Genomic DNA, 14,958 nt, shown 5'->3' with positions numbered 1-14,958 from the left:
CTTGATCTTTTTAGAGCAGTGTTCAGAGTTTGCATCATGGAGTCTTTCTTTTCTTTTCTTTTCTTTTCTTTCTTTCTATTTTTTATTTTTATTTTTGGTTCAGATGATAACAACTGGATACTGTTTATAAGTGTGGGTTGGAATCTAAGGGAATCCTCTGGGGTGCATAGTGGCAGAGAGAGTTTATTGCAGAATAAAAAGACCCCACCACTTTCAAGGAGGTAGTAACCCAGAGCTGGGGATGGGGACCGTGCCATGGACCCTGTACCTGGCATATTGGCACCTTGTATGGGTCCTTTGTGTAGTGCACACTTTTGCCTTTTCAGTTTCTCTGTGTAATCTCTGGTACATGTTGCATGTCAACCTTAGCACAAAGGTGTTCCAGTCTAGTTTCTTTGTGCCAAGTTTTGCTTCAGTCTCCACCCTACACTCCTGCCACAATACTGTTGCATTTTCTCCTTCACTGAGTAAACTTTCCAGAATGAACTCGTTGTCTGGGGTGGAAACATTGTCTAATTAGCTCTAGAATGCCAAGACAGGATATGGCATTTTGGGGTAAACTATGTTTCATCAGAGACAATCCAAATCTCTAAGTCACTGTCTCTCTGGCCTTGTGACTGCCATGGGACCTTTGAGAGATGGTCCACAGTTGACCAGATACGAATGGAGCTGACAGTGGCAATAGTGAACCAGACTGAGTTCCTTGAGATGGCCATTTGGGTGGGTAGAATTTGCAGTGAGATACTAGAGGTGGGCTCAAGTGGTAATGTGTTTGCATGGCAAGCACAAGGACCTGAGTTTAATTCCCAAGAGTCTGCTTGGAGAAAGAAGAAAAAGGGAGACAGGGAGGGAGAGGGGGAAGAAGAAAAGGAAGAGGAGGATGAGGAGGAGGGAGGAAGAGAGGAAGAGGAAGAAGGGAAAGAGGAGGAGGAAGAGGAGAAGGAGACGTGGCACAAGCTTGTAACCTAGAGCTAGGGAGGCAGAGATGGATGAATCTCTGAGAGTCCTTGGCCAGTAGCTTAGTCTACTCAAAAAATCAGGCACATGAGAGATCTGTCCTCAAAAATCAAGGTGAATGAGGCCTCAGTAACAATGCTTAAAACTGTCCTCTGGCCCCACACATACTCATACCCACACACACAGAGACACACACACACACACACACACACACACACCTGTACACACATGAAGAGACACACCAGATGTAAATTGAAGACGAAATGTCTCCCTATTGTGTTAGCCCCACGTCTTTGTTAGAACAGTATTCTGAATTCTCCAGATTTTTAACAGCAATTGCAGAGCAATACCGAGTGTTACCAGGGACATTGGCGGGTGTCTGGCTCTGTGCAGGCTGTCATAACTCTGTGTGTTTATTTTTTGTTGGTTGCAGGCCATTAAAAGCCAAGATGTCTGGTCACGACTCCAACATTTACAATCTGCTTGCAGGCAAGCAGAGCTATTCATTCCCAGGAATGAAATGCCTGAATTTTATAGGCTGGGAGATCAAAGTGATAAATCATACATTTATTTATTTATTTATTTATTTATTTATTTATTTATTCTTAACTAAGGCATTGTAAGTTCCCAGTTTTAAAAACCAGCAACTTGATTAGCATACTCAAAGCAATACCGAGAGAACTGGGTATTTTTCCTTGAATGAGCTGGGACTTTGTGAATTACCTTTTCCTCCTCAAACCATAAGGGGAAAAAAATCATTTTGATAGATACTATTCTTATCTGTCTGCATAATTACCCAGGAGAACATGCTGGGTACCTTCTTTGGGAAAGAAAGCAAAGGAGTAGCATATAAGGAATGTTGGAAATATGAGTTTGGTAACAAAAAATAGTCTCAGATATCAAAGCTAGCCACCAAAAGTCAGGGCTGATGAGTCATGGCTTCAGTAGATTCCTTATGGATCTGCCTAATAACAAGGGAAGCTTCATCCGCCAGAGGCCAGTGGTGCAAATATCTTCATAGTCCTCCATATTACTCACCACCCTGCTGGTACCAGCTATCAGTGGATCAGGGCATTTCCCTGCTGCTTGCCCCAACCCCAAGCCCATTCCTCATGAAGAATAAAGTCAGAATCCCCTGGCTTCTGGCCAGCCTGAGGGGCTCCCCTGAACCTCTTGTTCAGAACGTATTCATTCTCTCCTTACTCTTCTAAAACCTAGTAAATTCACTCCCTCGGATCTGTACCAGATTGGCAGGGGACTACCTGATCTAGGTGTTTCCAACTCTGTGTTCGATACTGTCTCCTATAGCTCACTGTGGGTGGACCATGCATGAGTCAAGGCCACGGTACAGTTTTCATAGGTACATCTAAACCAGTGAGTCAGGTGCAAGGGTTCCCTACCTGCTTCTCATCCAACAAGAGAGCACAAAGCCTAATTATGGACTTCAGCTCCCTAATACTGAAAATAGGGACAATCGAGTCTGGGCTTCTAGAATGAGGTGGTTACAAAAGGCACACTCTCCGTTGCATGGTAGAAATGTTACCATTTCAGTTCCAACGTACTTCTGTTTTATGTTATTCTGTGTCATTCTGTAGCCTAGGCTAGCCATATGTCACTCTATAAGCTCAGGCTGGCCTCAAACTTGGGATCTTCCTGCCTTGGCCAGTAGGTGCTGGGATTATAGCCACACGCCACTGTGTCCATCTCCAGTAAGCTTTGAAAGTAGGTTCTTTCTTTTCAGAATAGAGAGATAGAGAAAGAGGAGGGAGAGAAGGAGGAAGGCAGACAGAGTGAACGGCTTGAATTCACTGGATACTTAAAATGCAAAGTGTGGCACCACTTGGCTTTGGCAAAGTCCTAGACAAGTCACTCCTGCAGTGACGTGACCCCACATGTGTAGAGAGCTGCACAAGCTGTCTGAGTCTCTAGCCATGAACTTGTAGAAGGTGCCTCATAGTCCCCAGGTTGGCTTCAAAGCCACAGTGTCCTCCATTGTCTTTGGATCGCAAACATTATTTGTGGAGACTCAAGTCTTGTGCAATCTCATCCTGGGCTGGCTTCTGTTTAATTTGAAGTCCTTTTTTCCCTTCAGCAAAAGGATCACAGCACCATAGACAGGGGTCCTTTGCTTCCTGTAGTCTGTGTCATCCTGTTCCCCCCATCACACACATACACATGCACACTCATGAACACTCATGCACACACACACACACACACACACACACACACACGTACACACTCCTCTACCTCTTGAATTTCTTCATGCTCTCAGTCCTAACTCAGTGTCCCTTGGCTGTGGTGTTTTCTCCCCTAGTGACTCTATCTGGATTATTTTCTTCAGAGAGCGTACCTCAACTTGTATTCATACAATTCTGGAATCACTGAGTTATCTCTGCCTCCCCCTGTAAGCTCTCTCAGGACACTCTACTCTACCTTCAGCACTCTCAATGGAACTACCCCCAGCATCTCTACTGCCATGAGGATGAGGAAAGCTGGAAGTCATTGTTCTTTATCCACACCCAGGCACCATTTGTTTTTAATCAGTGGAAATAACCTATATGGCTTTGCCAGGTTGATCTTTCAGGTAAATCATCAAGAGAGATAAATTACTACATTTGGGAACTTGGACGCAAAGGATGGAGAGTAAGCAGAAGAGTGAAGGGTTCCAATACGTATTCGGTGGCTGTGTCATGTGGATTTCAAAGACTCTGCGTCAACTTCTTACATCTAAGCCATTTTCATTTTTATCAGTTCTCTTCAAACATATTTATATGAAAATGTCCATTTTTCTTCAGGTAAAGAGAAGAGATGGCAGGTTTGGGATGAAGGAAAGCTTAGGAGCCATGAGAGAGAAAATGGGAATTGCCATTTCAATATTATTAAATTCTAGGGAAGATATAAATTAATGACTGTGTGACAGAATGCCTAAACAGAGAGAGGGAGTTTCAGAGAAAAAACACATCTTTCAACCCCAAATAAGGATTTAGACTTGTGAATCATCAGGCAGGCTCTTGGAAGCTTCACATCTCTGACATTCTGTGGGTGAATCTGAATGAAAGCAAGCAATCATGTGTCTGCTTAGCTAGTGTCTAAGTGAGAGCAATAAAGCATGAGTTTGGTTAGCTAGTGTCTGAATGAGAGCAACCAAGCATGTGTCGGGTTAGCTAGTATCTGAATGAGAGTAAGCAAACATTTATCTGGTTAGATAGTGTCTGAATGAGAGCAAACAAGCATGTGTCTGGTTAACTAGTGTCTACGTGGGAGCAAGCAAGCATGAGTTTGGTTAACTAATATTTGCAAGGACCTCAGGAAATGGGTAGCCTAAATTTATCTCTCTTGAACTTGATATTGAGTTAAATGACTTTAACCTACATATGGCTTTTTCTAGGATGTATTCTCAGGGAGTTGTCCCTTATTTGAGCTTAAGGGATCACAGTGCTGAGAGGCATGGGAAGAGCAGACAGAAATTACAGTCTGGTGTGAGGTGCTGGATGGGGGAGACCTGGTGCTACAGCACACCCCAGAGGGACACTGAAACAGTCTTAGGACTTCAAGAAAAGTTCTACAGGAGGCAGCATCAGCACCCAGCTTGCAGAAGTCTGCCTGTGAGCTTTGGGGGTAAAAGGATAAAGAGGTAAAAATTCAATCTCTAGATTTAGAGAAATTGAAGTACCAAGTCGGGGGTAAATGCCACCCCCCAGAGGTCTTGAAAATGCAGGGCAGCAGTTGGTTCTTGCTTGTGATTCTTTGTGTTCTTAGAGACTGGGTAAGAGAACCAGCATTAAGAATATGGATAGAAAGTAGAGACTGGGGTCAGAGCCCAGAGAGGCTGACCGTGCCAGCAGGGCTCCCACCTATACTTTACACCCTATGTTGATGTTGATCAGTGTTCTCTCTGAAAAAAAAAAACTGCGAATTTAAGGAGTTAAGTTTTCATTTTTTAAAGTGTGTATGTGGATACATGTATGTGAATATCATGCTGTGCAGGGGTGTGCATGCATACACATCCGTTTGTGGAGGGCAGAGAATAGTTTTGGGTATCATTTCTCAGGAATTGCCTACCTTTGTGTTTATTTTTACTTCTTGAAATGAGCTATCACACTTCCTGGAAACTCACCACGGAGGCTGGGCTGGCAAGCCCTAAGTATCTGTATGTCTCTGCTCTTCGAGCACTGGGAATACGGGCCTGTACCACCATGCTCGGCTTAACAATGTTGTTTTACTTTGGTTTTCTTTGTCTTTGGTTTCGGTTTTGGTTTACTGTGATCTCTGGGGACCAAACTAAGTTCCTCACCACCCTAGCTCTCTCTCCCCAGCCTTATTTTATTTTTCATTGACACATCATTGCATGCATGTGTAAGTTACTACACACTAGTTTAATAAATGTTTATAGTGTGTGTTGATTAAATCACACCTGGTGCCCTAAAGATTTATCATTTCTGTGGTTGGAAACATTTGGGAATAATCTCGAGTGACTATTTTCAGACATAAAAGTGTCATCAATTTAACCGTGGCTGACCCCAGTCACCCTACCATGCTGCAGTACACTCCTTCCTGTCCCTGCACACCTGTAACCATCATCTGTCCATCCTCCATTTGCTTTTGGAAAGTGAGCTTGGATGATGTAGTAGTATATTCCAAGTTCATCGTGAACATTACTTCCCAAGAAGTCTATCTGGACTAGGTTTGACCCCGGAGCCCAGGAAGCCTTGTGGTCTATAGACTGCATGCATGAAGTCTTGCTCCTGGTGCACAACTTTTATAGTTGAGGTCAAGCTGTGACTCTCACCTACCCAAATGATTCTCTGACTGACCCATTAATAAATGGGAGAACTGGTAAGATGTCACACCTTGTTCCAAGGGAACCCAGTGTACCACATATATGGGACAATGAGGGCAGCTGATGGGAACTGACAAATCAGTGCATGGAGAGCCAAAACTCATAGGGTACTCCTGACGAGATTCTGCTAGGCTCAACCCTCTTTCATTTCTATGGACAGTGATAATTGCATTATTATAAGTTTTCTACAACTTTTATGCAGTGAAAAATAACAAAACCACTGAAAGGAAGACAACATCCTGATTATTCTGTCCATCTCTAAGTCTTCCACAATCTCCCCCATCCCTTATGTTCTTTAGTAGAGCTGTGGGGTTGCCCAAGGCAACAGTATTATAGAGGAGAAAGCTGCCTGGAACACTAAAGCCATTGGTTATAAACCGTAAGATTCCTGTGGAGAATGTTATTAAAGTTGAGATCCTTGGGTACACTATAGACCTATACTGTAAATCAAATCGTGCCTGGAATTCCATGTGGTTAGATAATCACCTAGATTCTGATTGTGTTCTAGACTTGAAAGCAATTATGGCTGTCATTAGCCAATGACAGACTCAACACCACAATACAGGGCTACGGAGACAGTCCAAGCTGTAACATGCTTGCCTCATAAGTGTGACATGAGGTCAGTGCCCAGAACCTTTGTAAAAACAAAAACAGGGCATGTAGCATGCACTTGTAATCCCAGCACTGAGGTGGTAGAAACAGCTGACCTAGTGACCTCCATGTCACTCGAGTGACTCTACTTCAAAAACCAAAGGTAGACAGTTCCTGAGGAACAACATTCCATGTAGTTCTCTCTCTCTCTCTCTCTCTCTCTCTCTCTCTCTCTCTCTCTCTCTCTCTCTTTGTGTGTGTGTGTGTGTGTGTGTGTGTGTGTGTGTATGTGAGAGAGAGAGAGGGAGAGGGAGAGGGAGAGGGAGAGGGAGAGGGAGAGGGAGAGGGAGAGAGAGAGAGAGAGAGAGAGAGAGAGAGAGAGAGAGAGAGAGAACTCCAGTTTCCTGATTCCTTATTGACCTGTGGAGGGCTGCATTCTCTTTTGACCACTCTAAAGTTCACCTTGCCCCTTGCCCGTGGTGCACAACCCTCTTTAAAATAAGAAAGGAGGAATGCTTGAGACAAATGAGACAGAAGAAGACTCCCCTGGTGTCTCATTTCCATTCTCTAAGTACATTACTGCTTGGCAAATGCATCAACTTAATTAAAACTAAATGTAATTCTAATGCACCAATTTGATTTAAAAATAATCTTCACAGTCGCCAGGACATCAAAATCCAATTAAGGCTATTTGAGGAAAGTCTCTGGTGCATATTATTTTGTGATGCTGCACTATGTCAAGGAACCCAGACCTTCCCGAATGTCACTAATGTGTTTACCCGCCTCCCTCGCACTCAAACGCCTCTCTCAATTAGGTTCTAGAGAGCGTGATCCACGACAGTTCAGGAACATCTCCCCAGTTCCTTCCAAATGGCCTTTTAACTGAATGCTCCTGCTAGAATATGGACCCGGGAGAAAAATGCAAACAGCCTTAAGGCTCAGGTTTAAGGTGGAAATCAAACTGAGGAGTCAAGGAGGCTATAAACAGTTCTGAACCAGATTAATTCGAACTGAGAAATTAGTCTAATGAAAAAAAATCAACAGTAAATCTCAGATGAAGAGTAATTTGGCCAGTTTTCTTTACTTCTCCCATTGGCTGGCTCTTTCAAGGACATCTGTTTTGGCTGAGTGGTGGTGCTGATAGACTCAGTGTAGACTTCTCTTTATCTAATGAATAGGCTAGGGTATGGAATATTAAAACTGTCCAAAATGCTTGCAGAGTGATATGGGCAACTCTCCTGCACTTTGATAAGCCATGAATAGTGTTAGAGGCAGCTTAATATCCTGTAGCTAGCCATGGAGCCAAACCCTGATGTAAGTAGTCCAGTCTCTCTGTCCCTGCCAACATGTACACAGACATGGCTGGCTGTGTCCATTTCTTGCAGTGGGCATTGTTTCTCCTACAGGATATTTGCTGGTTTTAACCCTACAAAAATACCACTGCAATGAGGCACATGGAGTCAACTGCTAATCCTAGCTTTGATATTACCTTGTGGTCAGAAGGACTAAGAGAAAGGAGACCAGGTCTACACAAAGAAAGGCAAGGTGGAAGCCTACCCGAGTTCTGAATTATCCCAAAGACTAGGGTCTGAGGCTACAGAAGCAAACATCTCATTACCAATTATCCCTGACCAAAACAAATGAGGGCAGTGTAGCAGTATGCAGTTGTATGCCTCTGTAATCCCAGATCCACTGGTGGCTCAGGCAAGACAAGTTCAAGGCCAACCTAGGAACATAGAAAGACCTACATCTTTCTGGGGTGAAGGAGAGACAGAGAAAGAGCAGACCACACCCACTAGATCTTGTCTCTAAGTGGAAAAATGACAGGCTTAGAAGAAATTAGCAATTTTATAGAACCAAAGACTTCTTTGTTAAAACATGTTTTAACAAAATCCACAGAACAAATTTTCAAAGCAACTATATTTCATAATCTATTTACTATTATGTATAACATATAAATTTAAAGCATATCATTGTGACACCTTGGGATCAGAGCCATAATGTAAGTGCTGGGATTTTCACCTGGATCTAACTCCACACTAGGTCTGCTCCACACATAACTTGTTTCTCATTCATGGAGGAAGCTTACTGTCCGTTCCCAGTTTATAGACTTCTGCTTTTGAGATTATCAACATCCTGAGGGCAGTAATAATGGCTTAATAGCAATGGTGGCAACCACTTAGTATGAACTTGCCTAAGTGTTTCTTTATATAAACATCAATGCAAGTTAGTGTTTAAAAGTAAAAACCATAAAAGCAAGTGCCCCTCGCTCAATGCTCAATGCCTTGAATGGCCCACTCTTTCATGTAGGATTCTAAAGTCTGAGGAGGATTCTCTAAGCCCCAGTCCCTCCTCATTCCACTTGTAGAAAATAACGTGTTTGTCCAAAAGGAAAATAGAGGAGGTGCCATCAGAGGCTGCTCAGTGGAGTTAAGGAAACTGAGTCTTCAAGAAATCTTGCCATCTCTGTGCTTCTGGTGCATAGTCAAGACCTGAATGTCATAGGCACTCAGAAACTATGAGCTCAGCATCCTAGAATCTTCTTTGGCTATTCAGGCAGAGATGGAGATGTAAATATCAGTTTTCTGACTTCCAAACACAAGACAAAGGTGACCCGATCCTCCTGTTTCCAACCATCCTCAGAAGAAGTGACTTCATTAGGGAATGAGAATGTCGACACTCCTAAGAACCTTTTATCCACCCAGGGCATGAGAGAGATTGGCTGTGGGGCCTTAGACTAGCCTCCCCCTAAGAACTCCCATCCATGAAACATAAAACCGACTTCAATAGCAGTTTCCAGAAGATTCCACATAGCCACTCCCATAGTACCATCCCTAGCTCTGTGCACAACACACTTTTGCCAACAGGGGTCATCTTCAGGTAAACAGGCATTAGACTTGTATTCCCTTCAGACTGATGGGTAAGGATCTCTGAGTTGGTTGGTGCCATATTTTGGTTCTTTGATGACTTAATGCAGCACACTGAGAACCATGTCCAAGGTGAGAAGGTTTGAAAAGCCAATGGACAATTGTGAATGAATCTTTGAGGAATGATCACAGGATTTGTACTCAGGACAACAGCAAGCTCATGTGCCCTAAGGCAAGGACTTCCCAGAGCTTCCTGAAATTGGCCAGGCTTCAGAGCTTAGGTACTACCCATCATTTTCTGGTACCTGACCCTGTGGTGAGTGATCAAGAGTTGTGGGAAGGGAAGTAGCTGGAGTGTGGAGTTAATCTAGTGCTTAATACAGAGAACAGAGCAAACTCTAGCTGGAGCCCCAAATCTGGGCCAACACATTTTTTTTTTTTAATTAAAAGACTAACAAACAAAAAACAACACCAAAAAACTATAGCACAGGCAGCTTACACCACCTGGCACTGAGAATCCAGAGTCAGAGATTAAACCTTTAAATCACACTTCACCCAGAGAGCAGGTAACCTGAAAAGACATTGGATCAACATCCTAGATTGAGGTCTTCCACTCCATCTCACTCAGACACAAGGGAGTGGACCCAGAGGCCATCCTCCCTCCAAGGCTTAATCTTGCCCCTCCAGCCAGGTGCTCAGCCTTGTCTGTGACATTGTGTGTTTTTCTCCTTATCACCTCCTCCTCTCTCCACAGAGTGGGAGTTACTCAATGCACCAAGATGACTGAGTCTCACTTCCTTCCAGGTTGTCTTTTAACCTCTCAATTAAAGTTAAACTCAGAAAGACAAAGCCCTGCTGTGTGGGCTGGGCTGCTTAAATGGTAAATATGCAGGGTGATTCCCTTGATATGAAATGTTGGGGCACTCTGAGAGTTTGGATTCTAAAAGTGTCCCTATCTGTCCCCTGTCACTGCTGGGACCCTAACATTGCATGTCCATCCAGGCTGAACTCCTGGCTCCCAGTGTGGGGAAAAAGTTGGAGTTCAGGCTCCAAGGAAAAGGATGTTCTCATTGTGTGATGGTGTCAGGCAGGAGGACAGAGTGACCCCACCAGCTTTGGGGGTCACATGGAGAAAGTTGCTATGTTGGCTTTGAGTGTAAGAGACACTTATCATTAGCTATTTCTGCCAGAAGGTTGGGCAGTTTGACTAACCTCTGTAGGAATCCACTCCTCTACGCCTTGTGTATTTCTGTCATCGTTTACAATGTGTGGTCGTTTATATTGTTATTAAATGGTTTTCTCTTTGTTTTCTTATTTATAACTCATCTTTTGCATCAGAATAGAAGTTCTAAGCAAGGATTTTATTTTGCAGTGTGCACCTGGTGTCTAGGTAAATAGCTCTTTCAGAATCTACCTTCTGTGGATATTTGTTGAATTCGGAATTGAATATTTTTTTAAAAGCAAAGAATAAATGGATCGATGTATCTCTTGTCACTTATCAAGCACCTTTCTGGTCCTGGTCAAGATCTTCTGCTAGAAAAGCCAGACTCCGCACCACACGGTCAGGGGTATACCTGGTATTTTACATAAAATTATTGCCGATATTTCTATGTGTGCCCTATTGTAGTAGGGTAGTTTAGTTAGCACAGGGTAGGCGCTCCAGGACTGCCCACTCCTGAGCACTTTAAAGAGTGGATCTCTAGCTGGTCTCTGATCCCACAGTTTGAGGCAAGCATCCTCCATCTCCATTCTCCTGTCCCCCCTCCCCTTACATCTCCAATCAAACCATCAGTGAAGCCTTTGCGTTTGATACTGATGTGCAGTTTCTTAGGTTACAAGATTAAATAAAATCTGCTGGAGCCTTCCAGACTTATCTACAATGACTTTCATACGTGATGCCTAGTTAAATCCCTCACCTGGGAAAAAAGCGATTTTCTTCAGCCATCTCTCTTTCAGTGGCATCAGCAGGCAGCTGTGACTGCGGAAATGGCAAAAAGTCAGCTGCATTTACTGCCGCGGGGCTGCTGTGGCAGAGTGGGTAGAGACTGTGACTTTTGCCCTACATTCTTAATCTTTCAGTGATCCATCCCTTTCTAAATCCTGAAGTATTCACATGGAATTATAGAAAATTATTAAGTTTTGTGAAAGAAAGACACAGCTGTTCCAACAGAGGCAGAGGCCATAGGACAACAGGCTTCAGAAGAAGAAAAGGGCTGGGGAGATGGCTCAGTACCAAAGGTGCTGAAAGTGAAGGGTGAGGACCTGAGTTGAAATCCCCTGGGATCCATGTAAAACTCAGACATGGTAGAGCATGTCTGTAACCCCAGTAGTCTTAGAGCAAGATGGGAGGTAGAAATAAGAGGATATCTATGGGGACTCCTGAAGGCCAGCAAGCCTGGGATAGGCAGTACATCAGTAAACAATAAAACAGCCTGCTTCCAATAAAGTGGAAGAGAGGACCGATACCCAAGATTCCCCTCTGATTCCCATTATATTCAGTGTGGTACCCACACATGCACACATACATCATACATTAACACCTCAGTCACAAAAAGTAAGAAGAGGATAAGGAAGAGGAGGAGGGGAACTGAGGAAGAAGAGGATCAGGAAAGGAAGAAGTGCTCTGGAGAAAAAGAGCGCAACCAGCATGCAGACTCCCTGCCCATTGCTTCGCCATAACCCCTAGGAGTTCCCGAGAGCCCCTCACATGCCTGAGCCTTCCAAAGGCAGCGATCCATGACTGGAGTCTTCCCTCTGTCTCCTTCTGAGCTGCCCTTGAATAAATCTGACACATTACACTGATCGCTGTCTCCGTGGAACAGCAGGGAGTATGGCATGGCACTAAGATTTCAACAACAATCAAGCCTATGTGAGAAGCCTGGGTCAAAATAACGGAGACTTGGCCCTGAGAGCAGAAGAGTTTGAGGCAGGAGAGCAAAGTGAGCACAGGAATCTGCTCTGCTCAATCCAATGCCTAGGAATGTCAAAAATGAGGGTTTTTTTTTTTTTTTAAGAGTGCTTCCAATGCTGTACAAAATAAGACAGTAGAGGCTGCAGCCATAAGCAGTCAGTCAGAGCAGAGATGGGTGATGCCAACTATCTACCAACTTTGTAAGGCTAATACCATAGGAACTCAAATGATGTGAATTCATCTAATAAGAGAACCGCTAGACTTCCTAAGAATGTGAGATGAACAGGAAAGAACAGGAATCTTAGGAGATTCCCAGCAAACCAGCAAACCCAGGTAGAATGGAAAGATGACCAAAGGCCCAAAAATGATAGGCCGTTGTGGCATAGCCTGGGCATCCCAGGAGGCTAAAGTCAGGGGACCGCAGCAAGTTCAAGACAAGCCTGGGCTACAAAGTAAGTCCCAGGCCAGCCGGGGCAACAGTGTGATAATAAATCTTAATTTGTACTCATAAAAAAAAATAATAAAAGTAAAAGAGCCCCTGGGTATCTGAGTTAGTTCAAACACTGGGCAAAATCCCTGACTCTAAATCTGCAGTTACATTGAGTTTTAAGTTTCTTCTCCGTGTGTGTGCTCTCCTTAGCTTGAGATGTTGCAGTACCTCTCACAGATGTGGGGCATTCTGTCCCTTGAGTCGACAGTGGCCTTAGGAATTGCATTGGCCTATAAAGAGGCCAATGTGAAAAGGTAGCCTTCCCTCATCTTTATCTACTTACTGAGTTTGAGACCAGCCTGGTCAACATACATGGAACCTTGCCTCACCAATACCCCGTAATTCTTCTCTTTTCTTCTTTTTTGTAAATTTCACCTGCATTGACATTTTGTCAGCATGCAAGTCTGTGTGAGGGTGTCAGATCCCCTGAAGCTACAGACGGTTGTGAGCGGCCATGTGGGTGCTGGGAGTTGAACCTGTGTCCTCTGGTAGAGCGGCCAAGTGCTCTTACCCACTGGGCCATCTCCCGAGTCTTGCCTGTGTGCTTTTAAATCCAGTCAAGGTGATGATGAATTAACCATCACAGATAAAGATGATAATAATAAAGAGAATGACTGACTTTAGGTAGAAGTACTAAACAACAACATAAAAGCAAAATATAGCCTGTATCTACATATCAAATGCATGAGGAAATTGGATAGGACATACAGAAGATGGGAGGAAGATATACCTCAGGGCAAAATATACCCTGATACTTATTGAATTTTAAGTCTGGGCATTTTTGCAGTGTGAATATTTGCTTTCCATTTCCTTGGAAGGGAAGAGTCCATGGAATCATGCTTCCTTTACTTCTATTTATTTTAGGATTATTTGCTTGAATAGAAAACTATGTCACGTTAAAGAGTATTTTCTCTTCCTCATTTGACTTCCTCCCCCTCATCTCATGCATCCTTCATTTTTAGGCCAGGAGACATGATCACTCTGCTAGAAGACTCCAATGAAGACTGGTGGAAAGTAAGTGTATTGGCCTTTAAAAAGAAATAAGAATCCTTTGGTGATGACAGTTACGATAAATGTTGCATTTGCGGCTGAATGCCTCCTCTTCCATTTCAGGGAAAGATTCAGGACAGGGTTGGTTTCTTTCCAGCCAACTTTGTTCAGAGAGTAGAAGAGCATGAGAAGATTTATAGGTGTGTTCGAACCTTCATTGGCTGCAAGGACCAGGGGCAGATAACACTGAAAGAGAACCAGGTAAGTAAAGCTCACAAGCCCCTACATACACAGACATGCGCATGGTACGAGGGTGGCTAGAATCCAATACTCAAAACCGAAGTGCCAGGAAACTTCTGCTTTAATTCGCTTTTATTGTTGTAACAGAACAACATAACTAAAAGTAAGTTGGTGGGGAGAGTATTTATTTTAGCTTAGAGTTTCAGAAAATGAATGTTCAGAGAGGCTGGAAAGACATAACCATGTGAACAGGCAATAAAAACTTCGCAACAGGAAGAGGAAGCTGACCAATCATATTTCATTCCGACACAGGAAGTAGAGCGAGGGAAAACAGGAAGTGGGGATAAGCTATAAAATCTCAAAGCCCACCCCTAGTGACTCACTTTCTTCAGCAAGCCTCCACTTCCTAAAGATTCTAATATCTCTACAAACAGTGCCCACCAACTGGGGACCAGGTGTTCAAATACATGAGCCTGTAAGGGACCTTCCTCATTCAAACCGCTACACTCTATGGTATCTGTCAGCGTATATAATGCCACAGTGTCATGAGAGAGCACTTGTGTCTCAGGACCACTAGTCACCAAAGTTAGCAGCTACTCTGGTTTTCACCCTGGGATGGTTCCCACCAATATGTCATCACCTAAAGAGAAACGTGGCATTGTGTGGTGCTGTGCTCCCGGGTTTGGTACGTTGGCTCCATGTGGAGCCCTCTCGGATCTCCTCAAGACCCAAGCTTCTATGTGTACCCTAAAGGACATACACCTTCACATAATAACAAATAACAGAGACAAAACACAGAGTAAAAATCATCTCAGGCAGAGACTCTGGACATTTCCCTGTACCTAATCGACACATTCCTGATACCCTTTGTTCTGTCTGATACCTATAGCCCTCTGCGTCTATAATGTCCTTAAGTCACTTCCTTCCTTCTGGACTCCTTACCTCACCCCTGGAATACAGATAGAAACAAACAAAGACAGTCACAGCTCAGCTCTGTCGTGTTCCTCTCTGTGTCTCCCTCCATCCTCCTTAGTTTGCTTTCCAGTGTTTAAAAGAAAGAAGCCCCACACAA

At 43.7% G+C, this 14,958-nt stretch overlaps 1 protein-coding gene across 3 annotated transcripts in view; it reads left to right on the top strand.

Moving 5' to 3' along the window:
• Positions 1 to 14,958, top strand: part of Stac (SH3 and cysteine rich domain) — a 122,485-nt gene that overhangs the window by 99,846 nt on the left and 7,681 nt on the right. For all 3 annotated transcript variants that reach the window (XM_034484114.2, XM_034484113.2, XM_076918082.1), the window contains 2 exons: positions 13,619 to 13,670; positions 13,770 to 13,907. In XM_034484114.2, coding sequence (XP_034340005.1) covers positions 13,619 to 13,670; positions 13,770 to 13,907 — 190 coding nt within the window. The remainder of the gene's footprint in view (positions 1 to 13,618; positions 13,671 to 13,769; positions 13,908 to 14,958) is intronic.

The sequence above is a fragment of the Arvicanthis niloticus genome, chromosome 21 (genome assembly GCF_011762505.2).
Source record: "Arvicanthis niloticus isolate mArvNil1 chromosome 21, mArvNil1.pat.X, whole genome shotgun sequence".
NCBI lineage: Eukaryota > Metazoa > Chordata > Mammalia > Rodentia > Muridae > Arvicanthis > Arvicanthis niloticus.
Note: the sequence above shows the minus strand (reverse complement) of the source record. Positions and strands in the feature narration are given on the sequence as shown.